This window comes from Neofelis nebulosa, chromosome 1, assembly GCF_028018385.1.
Source record: "Neofelis nebulosa isolate mNeoNeb1 chromosome 1, mNeoNeb1.pri, whole genome shotgun sequence".
In the NCBI taxonomy this organism is placed as follows: domain Eukaryota; kingdom Metazoa; phylum Chordata; class Mammalia; order Carnivora; family Felidae; genus Neofelis; species Neofelis nebulosa.
This window is the reverse complement of record NC_080782.1, coordinates 21,811,868-21,829,473: the sequence shown is the minus strand read 5'-3', so window position 1 is coordinate 21,829,473 and position 17,606 is coordinate 21,811,868. Positions and strand designations below refer to the sequence as shown.

Genomic DNA, 17,606 nt, shown 5'->3' with positions numbered 1-17,606 from the left:
TGACATCACTGGATAAAGAAGAATGGAAGAAAAATTTTCTTAGATGGAAAGATGAAGTGTTTTGTAATTGCATTCCCCTCCTTGTCCATTCCTTCTCTAGAGGCTATAAACAATTCTAGTGAAGACCTCTCTTTACCTCCTCTCATACTCAAGAATGTGTTCCTTTAAACTATTAAGACAACCCATAGACCCTTTCCAGTCACCTGTTTTGAATAACAAGTGTTTCAATTGCCTGTTGAGTAGAGCACTTCTCTCTGTGTAACAAGTACTGTGATATGCTTACAAAATTTGTTTCCTTGATTCTATCTATAGAGTAGTAACTGTATAAAAACTTGTACTTCAGTAGAAGAAATACACCCATGCAAGCCACATGGCTGTTCTAATCCTTTAAATGTACCCTCTGATGTTATACTTGTTATGTGATTAACAAAACTGAACTAAGAATCAGTGGCAGGCCCCCATAACACATATTTGTAACTCCTCAGGCTGCAAATAGAGGTCATGTGATATGAACTATGTCATGCCCTAGCACTTAGGAACTTTACTCACAGCCATTGTCAGGCAATTTTTTTTTCTGTTGATATTGGATGAATTTCTTGACACAATGGATATTTTGTTGGATGCCAAGGGCATTTCTGATCTCCCAGCACATCAGTGATTGACTGAGACCCAACACATGCTTTCATTTTACAAACTCAAATAGCTAGCGCCAGAAATCTGACTAAGGCCCTGCCTTGGCATTCCATTGCCTTTATGAGCTGTCATCTGCTTTTTTTTGTTTGTTTGTTTATTTAAGGAACACCCTTTTATAGTAATTTTAAGTCATAATCTATATACAATAAAGTGTAAAGCTAATCTTAAGAGCTTGATGATGTCATATGTTTATAGGTGCACACACACACACACACACACACACACACACATTAGTAACTACTTTTCAGATCAAGGTATAGAGACTGTCCAGCATTTCTGAAAGTGTCATTTTCAGTTTCCCAATCAATACACCAAGACTCTGACTTCTATTATCACAAATAAGTTTTGCTTGTTTTTGAACTTTATATCAATGAAATTGTATGGCTCTTTAAAATGATTGTAGTCACTGGAAAGTATTTGAGATTCATACATGTTGTGGAATGCATCAGTATTTTGTTATTTAAGGCTGAGCAGTACTGAATTTTATCGATATACATAATTTCACGTTTCTACTATTGGGTGTCAGACTATTACAAATAAAACCTATATCAACAAATTTATACAAGTGTTTGAAGTGGGCATTGGCATATGGATACGTAACAAGAAGTACATGCACTTGGTCTAAGGGAAAGTATATAAATGATTTTTTTTTTATTTTTAATATTTATTTATTTTTGAGAGACAGAGACAGACGAACAGAGACAGAGGGTGAGTGGGGGAGGAGCAGAGAGAGGGGAAGACACAGAATCTGAAGCAGGCTCCAGGTTCTGAGCTGTCAGCACAGAGCCTAACGTGGGACTCGAACTCAGGAACCCTGAGATCATGACCTGAGCTGAAGTTGGACACTTAACTGACTGAGCCACCCAGGTGCCCCTAAATGATTTTATTAGAAAATGCAAAAGAGTGTATCAGATCTGTGAAACAAGCTTCCTTCCAAATTGAACAGTGTTTTGCACAACGTATCTTTCTCAGTTTAATTTTTAATTTCAGGTTTTCTGGAATATGTGTAGTACTCCCCACTGAGCTTTCACAGCTGAAGCGTTTTGATGAAGAGTAATGCCATTGAGAACATTTTTATGTTTATTGACTAGTCAAGTATCAACTTTAATGAAACGCCTGTTTTCTTTTGACCCACTTTGTATTGGCTGGATTTGTCTTTTGTTTATTGACTTGTAGTATTTTCATATTTAGAGAGATAAGTCCTTTGCTACTTTATACTCTCTCTGCAGTCTGTGGCTTGATTCTCAATCTTATATGGACTTTTTTTTATAAATTTATAATTTGTGTTTTGTTTTTAATTAATAGAGTTTATTTTTTAGAGCAGTTTTGGGTTTACTGAAAAACCGACCAGAGAGTAGAGTTCCCTCTCCATTAACACCATACAGTAGTGTGGTACATTTGTTACAACTGATGTGAACCATATTGTTACATTATAACTAAAATACATAGTTTACATTAGGGCTCATTCTTTGTGTTGTACAGTTCTATGGGTTTTGACAAATGAATTGTGTCTTGTATCCACCATTATAGTGTCATACAGAGTAGTTTGCCCTAAAAATCCCTTGTGTTGTATCTATTCATCCCTCCCTCCTTCTCCTGAATGCCTGGCAACCACTAGTAATTTGATTATCTCTAAAGTTTTGCTCTTTCCTGAACATCACATAGAATTATACAGTGTGCAGTCTTTTCAGATTAGCTTCTTTCACTTACATTTAAATGTAATATGCATTTAAAGCTCCTTCATGTCTTTTTTTTTAAACTTATAATTGATTTGTGAAGGTTAGAGAGAAAATGGAATACATAAAATGCTCAAAAAAAATGGAAAAATGCAGAAAAAGATCAAATAAACAAAAAATAAATAAAGAACCAGTAATTAACAGAAAATAATTACAAATATGGAGGATATTAAATCAGTTATACCAATCAAACTCTTTAAATGTGAATCTAACACACCACTGGTAGAGAGTGGATAAAAAATATAAAAATATAAAACTCCACCATATGTTGTCTAAAATGAAACCACTTTATATTTAAAGTGGGTTAGATTAAAAGTACAGAGATGGAGAAAGATATTCTAAGGCAACAGTAATCAAAAGAAAGTTGGAGTAGTTAGATGAACTTCAGATACAGCTAATATCAGAACAAGAACATTTATCAGGGATAAATAGAAACATTACATAATGATAAAAAGGCCATTCCTCCAAAAAGACAACAATCCTTAATGTGTATGTACTTAACAGCAGAGTATCAAAAACACATTGTCTGTTGATGAGTATATTTTAATTTTCATTAAATAAAAATATTATTTGTATTTATTGTTTGGACCTATTGATTTTACAAAAGAAATATGTGCCTATTTCCATATCATGAAGTCAAGTTCATGTTTTTTCCAAGATGATCTTTTTGTTCCAGCTATCATATTTAAGTTTGTAATATATCTCAAATTAATTTTTGTGGATTATGTGAGGTATGAATGAAGTTTCTTCTGTTTTTAAATACCAATATCAATGGAGTTGCTACAGAATTTGCTGAGAATGTTTCCACAACAAAATCTCAATTGACACCTTTTTCTAAAATCAAGTGTATCCGTGAGTTTATTTCTAGATTTCCTATTTTGTTCTCATTTGTCTATTTAATACTTCACTCTCTTCATTATTGTAATTCTAGAATAAGTTTTGAACTTTAACAATATAAATTCTACTTTTTTCTTCTTCCAATTGTCCAGGCTACTCTAGGTCATTTGCATTCCCATGTTAATTTTAGTTTCGGCTTATCAATTTGTTGTAAAAAGTAACACTGAAATTTTGTTAGGGATAGTATTAACTCCATATATTACATATTATACATGATATTTTATATATGTACATATATACATATATATGTGGGCAACAACAAACATAATACAGAGCCTACATCAATAGGCCATGGGCCAGATATTTTGGTCATCTCCAATGCAATTTAATACATAGCATAATCTGATGAGTCTTACATGTGTATGTGAAAAGAATGCATATTATGAAGATGCTGGGCTGTGTGCTGTTGAAGTATTATTGGGATTGATTTGGCTAAGAGCACTGCCAAAATATTCTGTACCTTTACTATTATTTGCCTTTTTTTTCTCTAATTACTCAAATTAATATGTTAAAATATCCAAATATAGATATCAGAATGAACTTTATATTGATACAACTGGTGTCATCTAGGGAGGTATATACACAGACTAGTAGTCAGCCATAAATTTCATTGTTCTGTCAGCTGAAAGGTTCTAAAAGCAACAACACCTAGTAGCAGTAAACACATCTAGCATTCTGATCTCGATTTCTACTGTCATTCTTCAATAAAGAGAACTGAGTCTTCCTGAAAAAAAAGGATGATTCTAGGAATATAACAAGAAATACACAAGATGATTGTGGTGTATCTTGTGTTGCCAGAAATTAAGGAAATGCATATAGACAAAAACACACTACAAAGATAGGAATATGGCAAAAGGACACAAGAATTGACTGTAAGGGCTCCCAGTGGGCAAAACTGAAAAAATTGGAGCAATGAAATACACTGGTATTAGCCCCCCCCCCCCGCAAAAAAAATCCAAGAGTCCAAACTGATATAACTAAATAACAATAGATAAGTAAAGGGGAGAGAATAAACAAGGCTCCCATGTAGAGAAATTTCAAATGATATATGAAGATAGTCTCCCTTCAAAGAGGTGTAACTCCCTACTCCTTAAATTTTGGCAGAATGTAGCGATTTCCTTTTAAAGAATATGGTAAGGGGTACCTGGGTGCTCAGTCGGTTAGGCATCTGACTCTTGGTTTCAATTCAAGTCATGATCTCACCGCTCATGGGTTTGAGCCCCACATCAGGCTCTGCACTGACAGCACAGAGCCTGTTTGGGATTCTCTCTCTCCTTGTCTCCCTGCCTCTCACCTGCTCATGCATACACACACACTCTCTCTCTCAAAATAAATAAATAAACTTAAAAAAAAATACAGTAAGACAAGGGAGAAAGACCGTAACTGTGTAGCGCAGACACTGGACAAACACTAAGTCAACTAAGTTAGCGTCAATGGTGATATATCATGATTAAAGAATATACCCTTGAAACGTGATGAAAAAGGCCACGGCTGTGGTCTTTCTCCCCAAAACACATAATCCTAGAATAATCATGAGAAAGAACATGAGATAAAGTCCAAAAAAGGGATATATCACTAAACACATGACATACACTCTCAGAACTATGGAGATAATAAAAAACAGAAAGTCTGAGAACCTGTCACAGTACAAAGGAGTTTAAGGAGCATGAGGACTACATGTAATGTGGACCAGATAAAAGATATGCGGTAAAAAGCAAGGGACTCTGAATAAGATACACACTTTAATAATAATTTATCAATATTGGTCCATTATTGTAACAAATATACCACAATATGAGGTTAATAACTGAAACTAAGTGTGAGGATGTGGGAAGTGATAGAGATAGCTTTGTAATTTCTGTGTAAATAAAAATATTCTAAAAACATTATTAATATACATGTAGAGGATTAGAAGAACATACCTATTATTTGTACATTTACTGCACATTGTACATTTGTATGTCGCTGCTTGTATAGCTGCTTGGATGATATGTGGGCAGTATTACGACTCACTGTGATCATCTGTTCTGAAATCTCATTATTTCAATTATATGTATTCAATGTATTAGTTTCTTGTAAGAAACAAAACCTAATCATTTCCATAATAAAATCCAACTGTGATTTGGATTGTCTGCTACTTCTTTAGTTTTATGACAAGTGTTTCATCTAGAAATTTATTCTTAGCTCCATGAACAATAATGATTGTCATATCTTTCTGAGATAATGTCCCCTTCAGTGTTACTAAGTTTCTTCTGCATTATTTCTTAAAGTTTATTTTGTTTAATTTTAATATTGCCCTACATGCTTTCTTATAATTAGTATTTATGACATTTTTATTTTTTTACTTTAAATTTATTTATACTATCATGTTGAAGGCTTGGCTCTTGTAATCTACATATACTTAAGTACCTTTTTGTAGTGGATTCTAATAGTCTTACTTGAGGTTTTAAGCCCACTGATACTGATGTAATCACTAATATGTTTGTGTTTATATACTGCTGGCCTTCTTGTTTTACACTTGTTCTAATTATTCACCATTTACCTCTTGTTTCTTGCCTTTGTTCATAGAAAAATATTTCTGTCTCCTCAACTTTCTTTTTGTCTACTAATTAGCATTTCATTTTATTTCCACAGTTGCCATTTTAGCTTTATCTCCTTGTATTATTTAGCAGTTGCCCTGAGGATTATAAAAGGAATATAAGGATAAGGGTTATATCCATCCTTAACTTATTCAAGTCTAATGGAATATGATGTCATTACTACATAGTGTTAAAACTTGGTGAAAGCAGAATTCCATCTACTTTGCTATTATTGTTATGTATGTTATGTTTACTGTGCTATATAAATTTTATAATATGTTGATGTTTTACAAGATTTAAACAGCCATTTTTCTTTTAAAAATACTTTAAGATAATCTCTTATGCCAGCTGTTTTGCTCTCATGAAGTCTCCTCATTTCTTTCTTTATGTCAAGGATCCAATTTAGCATTATTTCCATTCAGCCTAAAGATATCTATTTAGTATTGCTTGAAGTGAAAGCCTTATTGCAGTGAATTCTCTCAGCATTTTTTTTCTCTCTCAAAATACTATTTCTCAATTTTTGAAGGTTACTTTTACTAAACAGTTCCGGCTTCCATTATTTCTAATATGAAATCAGCTGTCTTTCTTGTTATAATTTTTTAACCTAAACTTATGTTTATTCCTTGGATGCTTTTAAGATTTTTTCTACCATTATCTCTTAAAAAATATTCTCTGTCATATTCTTTTCTCCCTTTTGCAACTGTAAGTGCATGATCATTATTCCAATTACATGTATGTCCGTTAGTAGCTCACATATTGGGATTGTCTGTGTTTCTGTTTCCATTGGAGATATATATATATATATATACACACACACACACACACACACATATGTATATGTACATACATGTATATGTAAACATATATATTAAATATATATTAACATATATATATATATATTAAATATATATTTAAAAAACACATTTTCTTAGAACTTAATAATTGATATATACTACTATATTACTATATTCTGGGAATTGTAGATGATACAGTCTTCTTGTCAAACATTGTTTTAAGAACTGTTTGAATGGGTCCATTTTAGTTTGTCTATCTTTAAAGAATTTTCATTTTTTAAGTTTTATTAAATCCTGTCGATTTTTTTAAGTAAGCTCTATACCCAATGTGGGGTTTGAACTTACAACCCCAAGATCAAGAGTCACATGCTCTACTGACTGAGCCATCAAGGCACCCTCTGTATTTTTTTTTCTTAAGATGTATTCTTCACTCATAGACACAGTTGTTTCTCCCAAGGCATGGCTTTTCTCAATTCTTAACACCCACAACATTCAGTTAAGACTGAGCCATTCTGGCTGTGCCCAAACTCCTCTCTTCCCATTCTTTGTAATCAGTGAAATTCTCTATTAAAATTTTAGATCCCCAGAAATTTTCTATGCTAAGCCTCTGTGGACACGTACACTATATGATTCTACCATATTTACACAGATGTTCTGACTGGAGCACTCTGTGGCTCTCGCCCCTTTGTATCCTGTCCAGCAAATCGGTGCCACAGTAACAGCCCTGAATTCCCATCTCTGTTTTTCTCTGCCCGGCAGATTTGCCACTGTCTGTACATGCTCCACATCCCTACAGTAAAATTTTTCCCAGGCAAACTGGTAGAATGAATTTATAACTCATTTTGTTGCTTCCCTTCTGTTGTGTAATTCCTAAAAACAGCGACTTCATGTAGTTTGTCCAGATTTTTAGTTGCTTACTATGAGAGGGTATGTCCAGCTAATGCTTCTTTAGTCAAAACTGGAAATCTTTATGGCATAACTACATTGCATATCAGTGGTCTTATATTTAATTTTCATTTACCCAAAACTGCATATTAATATATTAGTTATAAACCCAATACTTAATACAAGTAAATTTAAAGATAATTCAATTATCTGAAATAAAGAAGAAAAATCTGCCTTGAAGACTGCTGCATAACACACTGTTTTTAATATATTGGACATATATTTTAACATTATTAAGACATCAGAAGTATTATTAATCATTATTGTTAGTAACTGTCAGCTATAGCTCTTATATCATTCCTCTTTAAAAACTGAACAGTTAAAAAATTCCACATATATATTTTTTAGGAATATGTGAAGATTGTTGATAATAAGAGTTGGACGATATACCATACTTTTGAAATTAAAAACATGTTAAACAGGGTCTCCTGGTGGCTCAGTTGGTTCAGCACCCTACTCTTGCTCTCTGCTCAGGTCATTATCTCCTGGTTGGGAGATCGAGCCCCGCATCAGGCTCCATGCTGGGTGTGGAGTTTCTCTCTCTCCCTCTCCCCTTCTCCTTATTCTCATTCTCTCTCTCTCTCTCTCTCTCTCTCTCTCTCTCTCTCCCCCGTCTCTCTGTCTCTCTCTCTCTCCTTCCTCTTTTTCTCTTTTGCATGTGCATGTGCAAAATAAAGAAATAAAAATAAACACTTTAAACAAAATTTAAAACAAGCAAGTAATCAAAAAACTCTTACATTCCTAAAAGAAAATGGATTAGGAATAAATTTGCTTGGATTTTGCAAATTTTGCTTTCAATTGTAGTCGTCTACAGGATATATATCTATATATACATATATATATGTATACATATATATGTATACATATGTATTTGTTTTATATAATATATATATAGATATATATTATAAGAAATTGGTTTATATGATTATGGAGGCTGGGAAGTCCCAAAATCTGCAGTTGGTAAGCCAGAGATTCAGGAGAATCAACTGGGATAGTAGTTTCACTGGGAGTCTGAAGACCTGAAAGTGTTACGTTCCGGTCTGAGTCTAAAGGCAGGAGAAGATCAACGTCCCACCTCAAACACAGTCAGGCAGAGAAAGCAAATTCTTTTTCTCAGGTTTTCAATGGATTGGATGATTCATACCTAAAATGGGGAGAGTAACCTGCTTTACCTGGCCCATCAATTCCAATATTAATCTCATCCAGAAACACCCTCAGATACACTCAGAATAATGTTTAACCAAAGATCTGGGCATCCAATGGCACAATCTGACACATAAAATTAACCATGATAAGGCCACTTCTTCTTAACTTGGCACTCACACATATCTCCTTAAGTCATGCTAATCTCAAAGAAAGACAATAACAAGGTCATAATTCTGCCTAACAGAATACAACTATTCTGCACACAACTGGGATTACATTAACCCCTTTCCAGAAGAGGTATAGTCCTTTAGTGATGTGTATTTTTCTCCTTGGTATCTTGTAACATAAATACAATAACATAAAATTAATAATATTTAAATACTGTGATAACAAGTTCATGTATCTTATGTTACATGATAAAGGAAAAAGATAGGAAAAAAACAAAGAAATTTCTTTATAAAAAACACACTGTATTCATAACAAAATAAGGAGTAAGTACTCATGACAATGAGTCATTCTATAACTAGACACATTCTGTAACTAACAAATAACTGGTATTTGTAACTGCTTTCCTCCACTACGCATTCTGTATTCCCTTTGCCTTCAGGAATCACCTAATCTGGTTATGGCTCTTTCTCTGGCGGGGTGATTCAGACCTTGATTCCTGAAGGGTCTGGAACACTAGTAGTCTTTTATGGACTGGGTTGCTGTAGTTTTTCATTGATCTTAATCACAGGGCATAGTAATACTAAGAGACACTCTAAGGGATCTCTTGTATTCCAAGTACTGCTCCTTGCCTCCATTTCCCCATTATAGTCAGAACCAATCACCTTGGCAATACAATAACTCTATTATTTGCCTATTGATTTAGAGGCATGAGGAGTCCAACAATCTTAGCTTGCAATTCAATGAAATTATTTTTTTGTCTCCTGGTGGAAAAATTTCCCCATCTCTCTAGAACTAAGAACTCTAGGCCAGCATAGCATAAGGTCTCAGGAACAGGGAATAAAAATTTTGCTGGTGGGTTACTAGGGGTAATAGTGAAAGATGCCTCTCCCATTTCCACTCCTTAATTCTTGGACCTGTGAATCCTGAAACAACACCATTTGTTGGATGCTGATTCAGAGCATATGTAGCCTTCAAGATAAACTCACCCCAGCTCTGCAAGGCATCAGCACCTAGCTGTCATAGTAACAGAGTCTTCTAAAGGTCATTCCATCATTGTGCCAAATCAGCTGCTTCAGGATGGTGTGGACGATGGACCACGGTAAGACCAGTGAATCCCAAGAGTATTTACTTATTGTTGCACTTGTTTCACTGTGAAGTGATTTGCTTGATCAGAACTAATACTGTATGGAATACCATTAAGACATGCTGTAAGTCTATGGATGGTAATTTTGGCAGAATCACTGTGTGCAGGGAAGGCAAATACATATCCAGTGTAAGTGTCTATTCCAGGAGTAATAATAGTAGTAATAATAATTAAAAAAAAAAAACATTGTCCCAACGCACCTGGGTAGCTCAGTAGGTTAAATGTCCAACTCTTGGCTTTAGCTCAGGTCATGATCTCACAGTCTTGTGAGTTCGAGCCCCATGTCAGGCTCTGTGTTGGCAGCGTAGAACCTGCTTGGGATTCTCTCTATTCTTGTCACTCTTTGCCCCTTTCCTGCTCATGCTCTCTGTATCTCTCGAAATAAATAAATAAGCTTAAAACAAAACAAAACAAAATAACAGCATCATACCTTTCAGGATGGAAGCATTCCCGTGTAATTGACTAGTTACCAGGAAGCTGGATGATCACCCAAGGAAATGGCACCATATTGGAGGCTCAATGTTGGTCTCTACTGCTTGCACATTGGGCATTCAACAGTAACTGTAGCCAGATGGTTCTTAGTCAGTGGATGTTCAAGTTGTTAAACCCATGTATAACTTCCACTCCTGCCACCATGGCCGCTTTGTTCATGAGCCCATTAGGAAATGACAAAACTGGCTGAGGAAAGAGACTGACTTGTATACACAGACCAAATCATCCTATCTTCTCAGGTGCTGGGCCACACTCAAAACTAGCAGCTTTTCAGGTGTTTCAGTAAATGGACAGAAATAACATATCCAAATGAAAAATACTCTACCTCCAAAGACCACGAAGTATTGGGCTTCTGTTTTGGTTGGAGGATGGGGAAGATACAGCAATTTATCTTTTACTACAGAATGGATTTAGGATCCCACTGGGCCCACTATTAGACAGATGTCAGGCAAAACTCCATCAATCACCTGACTTCCTCATACCTCTACTCTGGTTGGCAGATCACACTGATTTGGGTTTCCTGGAGTCAGTGAGAATTCAGAGCTTGTGTCCAGGACTCCTCAGGTGTCTGATTGCTTCCTTTTTATCCAGCACACAGTTAACTTGGTAAAAGGCATAAGCCCATTTGCGGAAGGCCAGGAGAAAGACTAATAGTATGAATGTTCAGGCATGTACTGGGGACCTTCCTCAAGAAGACTTGAGCATCCCTTTCATTCAAAGGGTCTGGGTCTGTTAACTGGCTCAAGTCTGGGGATGGACTGAGGAGTCATGACTTCCTTGTTTTTACCTTCAAGTTAGCCTTTCGTTTTTTTGATCTTGAACTCTTCTGCTTTTATAGATCAAGGGAGAACTTGGTAGACTTCTTCCTATCTATATACGCATCTATATAATTTAAATTTTTAGCTTATTTTGCATGTACATTTAAATTTTTCAAATTTCTAAAAACAACTGTAGCTGGCAAAATTATGATACTGTTGATTTTGTACAAAACATGATACTGTTGGACAATAATAGCTAGCATTTTAAAACATTATTTAGGATTTATTGTGCTATCATGGTTTTATTCAAGTTTAAAAGAGGCAAATAAGTTATTTCCAGGGAGGGAGGACTACTTGGTACATTGAGATCTGAAGAAAATAACTATATTTTGGTACTCATATTTCTTCAGGAATTTTATGTGGGCTTGGTTCTATAATAGATAAGCAATAGTCATAAGATTTCTACTTTATTTTCATTGATCCTATAAAATTGCTGAGTGTTGATTCCATATAGAAGATATTATACTTACGTTATAATAGGTTTTGCTATTGATTTCTATCAACTCTGTGTGTAATCGAAAATTAATAATGTACATGATGGAAAAATCCAGTATTTTAATATAGCATCTTTTGTTTTTTGTTAGATTACACCAAATAATAAATATTGTGTTTTCGTTCTTAAAATGAAATTGTAAATTAAAGACACTGCTTTAAAATATATGCTTGATTTTATGTGACATAATTCTTTTAAAATGGTAGTTTATTTTATTTTATTATGGCATTTTAAATTAAGAGAATAAAGAGTACACATAAAATATCATGGCAGACATTAGAACGGATAGGAATAGGATGTAAACCTAAATTATGATTTCAATATAGGGATGACTAAAATATAATTCTGTTGCAAATATTGCATTTTGTAATTAAAATTCAATATTTTCAGACCACAAACTTATTCTGAAAATTTTGTAGTTCCATTACTATTTTAATTTCTCTCTGGACACCATATTCAGTCCAAGCAGCATAATTTTAATACTGAAGTTTCCTTGAAATTTTTAAAATCAAATATAAAATCATTCACAGAAAATTGTAGTGATTATGATTACCATGTTTGTCTGAATATTTTTTCAGCCTTCAAAATACTTTAAATGAGGAGAAATGTTTGAAAAGTGAGTGGTTTCCATTGGTATTTGAATCTAAGTAAGATAAAAAAAATATAACTCCTGGGGCAGCTGGGTGGCCCAGTGGGTTAAGCATCTTACTCTTGATCTCTACTTAAGTCATAATCTCACAGTTCATGAGTTAAAGTCCCACATCAGGCTCTGCTCTGATGGTGCATAGGCTGCTTGGGATTCTGTCTCTCCTTCTCTCTGCCTCTCCCCCGTTTGTGCTCTCGCTCTCTTTCAAAATAAATAAACATGAATATGAATATGAATATATGAATATAAATATAATATAAATATAAATATAAGTATATATCCCAATGTACCACTGGTTGCAGCCTACATAACCTGCAAAAAGAAGGAAGATCTCTCCCTGCCCCAGCAACAGTACACTAATCAGCACTTGCAGCCAATGAGAAGCAGCCACAACCTCAAAATTTTGTTCTTCTCCAATGAACTTTTGTTTAAAAAACAATCTTCCTCAATTTCCTCCTAAAACCTAACAAAAGCTGACCGTCACTTTTTCTCAGATTTGCCTATAGCTTGCCACAGTTTGCTTGTCCTGATAGAGTTCTTCTTCTCTTCCTGAATAAACTCATTTTTCTAATAAAATACCTGGCTATTTTTTTTAGGTTGACATATTGGAATTATGTTAAATACATGGAAAACTAAAAAGGAATGATATACAAAAAAATAAAAAATACTTTGTATTCATGTGTATATATGTAAAATTTCCATTGACGTTGTTTTTCTCCAGTTTTGATTTAATTTCCAATTAGATAACATACAGTGTAATGTTAGCTTCAGGATTAGAATTTAGTGATTCAACTCTTACATACAACACCCTATTCTCAACACAGTGCCCTCCTTAATCCCTATCACCTATTTCATCCATCCCCCCCACCCACTTCCCCTCTGGTAACCATCACTTTGTTCCTTACAGTTAAGAGTCTGTTTTTTGGCTTTCCTTTCTTTCCCCCACACCTCACCCATGTTCTTTTGTTTTGTTTCTTAAATTCTACAAATGAGTGAAATCATATGGTATTTGTCTTTCTATAACTGACTTATTTTGCTCAGCATAATACTCTCTAGCTCTATCCACATTGTTGCAAATGGCAAGATTTTATTCTTTTTATGGCTGTGTAATATTTTATATATAACTATAACTATATAACTATGTGTGTGTGTGTGTGTGAGTACACACACACACACACACACACACACATACATATATTATATATGTCACTTCTTTATCCATTCATCAATAGACATGAACATTTGGGCTTTTTCCATAATTTGGCTATTATTGATCACGCTGCTTTAAATTTCAGAGTGCATGTATTCCCTCAAATTAGTATTTTTGTATCCTTTGGGTAAATACCTAGTAGGCAGTTGCTGGATTGTAGGATGGCTCTACTTTAGCTTTTTGAGGAAACTCCATGCTGTTTTCCAGAGTGACTGCACCAGTTTTCATTCCCACCAGCAGTGCAAGAGGGTTCTCCTTTCTCTGCATCTTCGCCAACACCTGTTGTTTCCTGTGTTGTTGATTTTAGCCATTCTGATAGGTGTGAGATGATATCTCATTGTAGTTTTGATTTGTATTTCCCTGATGATCAGTGATGTTGAGCATCTTTTCATGTGTCTGTTAGTTATCTGTATGTCTTCTTTGGGAAGATGTCTATTCGTGTCTTCTGCTGATTTTAATTGGATTATTTTGGGGGGGGTGTAGAGTTTTTTATATATATTGCATATTAACCCTTTATCGCAGATGTCATTTGCAAATATCTTTTCTCCCATTCTGTAGGCTGCTTTTTAGTTTTGTCGATTGTTTCCTTCATTGTGCAGAAGCTTTTGATCTTAATAAAGCTCCACTAGTTCATGTTTGCTTTTGTTTCCCTTGCCTCTAGTGACGTATCATAGCAACTTCTATGGCCCATGTAAAGAAGTTACTGCCTGTGTTCTCCTCTAGGATTTTTATGGTTTCAGGTCTCATATTTAGGGCCTTAATCCATTTTCAATATTTTTATGTATGGTGTAAGAAAGTTGTCTAGCTTCATTCTTTTGCATTTTGCTGTCCAGTTTTCCCAACACCATTTGTTGAAGACACTGTATTTTACCCATTGGATATTCTTTCCTGCTTTGTTAAAGATTAACTGACCATATAGCTGTGGCTTCATTTCTGGGTTTTCTATTCTGTTCCATTGATTTATATGTCTATTTTTGTGCCAGTACCATAATGTTTTACTACACCTTTATCATATAACTTGAAGTCCAGAATTGTGATGCCTCCAGATTTGCTTTTCTTATTCAAGGTTGCTTTAGTTATTCAGGGTGTTTTGTGGTTCCATACAAATTTTTAGATTGTTTTTCTAGCTCTATGAAAAATGCTATTGGTATTTTGATAGAGATTGCATTAAATGTGTAGATTGTTTTGGGTAGTATAGACATTTCAATAATATTTGTTCTTCCAATCCATGAGCATGGAATGTCTTTCCATATTTTTGTCACCTTCAATGAAATCCTAGCAATTTAAAAGAATAATATCAATCGTTCTCTTTGGAATTTTACAGTTTAGTGGGCACAATAAATAATTTCACCAAATGTGGTGAATATCACGATAGGACAATGAAATATGCTTTGTAACTACAGAGCTGGCATATGTATTCTAATCTAGAGAGTAGGAAAAGTCATCCTGATTTTAAATGAGATATGATAAATGTTTAATTAGGAGACAATGCAGAGAAGAGAAAGGGTGTTAAAGGGTAAGAGGAAAATATGCAAACATCAAGAATAAAAACTGGAACAGTATTCTCTGAGAAATGAAGAAGATAGAACAAGGCAAAACAATATAATTGGTTGATACAGAATGGTAACGAAGTGGGTACAGGTGGCAGTGATGTATCTAGAGATGAGGATAAGATTATGGAAGATGTATAAATAAGGCGATAGAGTCCAAAAAATTAGAATAATAAAAGTAAAGATTATTTTTGTAAAGAATATTATGTCTTTTTAATAGAACAGGCTTAGATTAAACACACATGCACACATACACACACACACACATTTGCCCAATAGAACACAAAAATTTGCATGAGTATAACCCAGGTTTGTAAGACTTTAGATTTATGTTTCTCTTGCACTGTACCTTGTGGAAGATTTTTAAGCTAAGAGGTAACATGACCAGATTTGTGACATTGAAATATCACCTCCCTGGGGCACCTGCATGGCTCAGTTGGTTAAGTGTCCAACTTCAGCTCACATCATGATCTCAAGGTTAGTGAGTTCGAGCTCCATATCAGGCTGTCAGTACAGAGCCCACTTTGGATCCTCTGTCTCTTTCTCTCTCTGCTCCTCCCCTGATCATGCTCTCTCTCTCTCACAAAAATAAATAAACATTTTTAAAAATTATTTTAAAAAAGAAAAGAAAATCACCTTTATAATGGAAAACTCTTTGGAGTAGACTGTGAGGGGTGGCAGACATTAATTAGGAGATTGCTACAGTGGTCCAGATAAGATACGATGCAGGACAAAACCAGGGTGATAGCCATAGGATGGAGACATATAGATGGGTCGGGAAGGGGTTTCAGAGAAGACTGCATATGATTATTTTGGCATTGAGATTAAAAGTAAAGAAGAGTAAAATATGCATCCCAAGTTTCTTATTTTGGCTACCATAAAAAAACTATTTAAAAAGTCAAATAATTCAAAGATAGAATGGGACACAGAAATAGGTGGAGCCAGGAAGTAATGGGAATTTTGGGATATATGATAGAAGACAACATAGTTGTCTTCTAGGGGACAGGCTAGTTAAGACTCAAGTTTCAGAACAGTGTTAGGTTTGAAAAAATGTCAAGATTTTTTCCAATTCTAAATTTCTGTGAATACATGATCTGTTTGTCTGTTTTAAGTACTCAGTAGACTGTCTCCTACATTAAAAAGTCTATTTTTTAGTTGGTTATGTATCAGAAGAAAAATAATTTATGAAAAAATATGTATACGGCCAGTGGAAAAGCCCTGTGTTTTTTATATCAATTGAATTTTAAAGAAGTCTATAAAACATCTCAATTTCCAAACAAACAAACAAACAAACAAACAAACAAAGGATATCCTGGTTGAAAGTGTACTCTCCCAAAATCATATAGAGAAGAATCTTTGAAATAAAATTCCATCCCTCTGGTTTCTCTGAAGACAGAGCCTCTGAATCTACAAATATTTTACTGACGAGAGGTAAAATCAGTTTGCAGTTATGGTATATATTCTAAACTTATCATGAAAAGTTCAAAACGTCTCACATCATCTCTTAGTTTAGTGATATTAAATGTAACCAGGAGTATGTCACTATTTTATACTCAAGCTCTAGGTTTATGGATGTTTTGTTTTTTCTTGTTAATGTGTCACAGTTTAAATCTTTGAATCATTCAACACTGTGTTTCAAAAGATATATTATTCATTTTTATTTCATTGTAAATTTAGTCCCCTATGATGTACAGATGTAATTATTTAAAATTTTTGAGAATGATAAAACTGGAATGTTTAGTATTCTCACCTGAAAATTAAGATAACAACTGTGATTGTTGTTTAATGACATTATGTGAAGAGTTGATATGTGCCAAAATTAATTTTTTTCTGTAATAGCAATGCATGTATTTATAGAACTTTTCTTTTCTGCCTCTCTGAAGCTTCACACTGACCAAGATAAAGGAGATGGAAATTTAAAATACATATTAACAGGAGATGGGGCTGGCAGTCTGTTCGTTATAGATGAAAATACAGGAGATATTCATGCTGCAAAGAAATTAGACAGAGAAGAAAAATCCCTATACATTCTTCGTGCCAAGGCTATAGACAGAAAGACTGGGCGGCAGGTGGAGCCGGAATCTGAATTTATTATTAAAATCCATGATATCAATGACAATGAACCAAAATTCACAAAAGACTTATACACTGCCAGTGTTCCTGAAATGTCTGGAGTCGGTAGGTATATGTTAATCCATGTAAACTAACATTTTTATTTGTTTGCTAAGGTAATAATTATGGACATACAGTTACCATATATGGTTCTTTCAAGATGAGAACTAAACTGAAAACTAC

At 34.3% G+C, this 17,606-nt stretch overlaps 1 protein-coding gene across 2 annotated transcripts in view; it reads left to right on the top strand.

Annotated features, from left to right (window-relative positions):
- The window catches only part of CDH9 (cadherin 9), a 143,499-nt gene that overhangs the window by 90,310 nt on the left and 35,583 nt on the right, over positions 1-17,606 (top strand). For both annotated transcript variants that reach the window (XM_058716365.1, XM_058716373.1), the window contains exon 3: positions 17,195-17,489. In XM_058716365.1, coding sequence (XP_058572348.1) covers positions 17,195-17,489 — 295 coding nt within the window. The remainder of the gene's footprint in view (positions 1-17,194; positions 17,490-17,606) is intronic.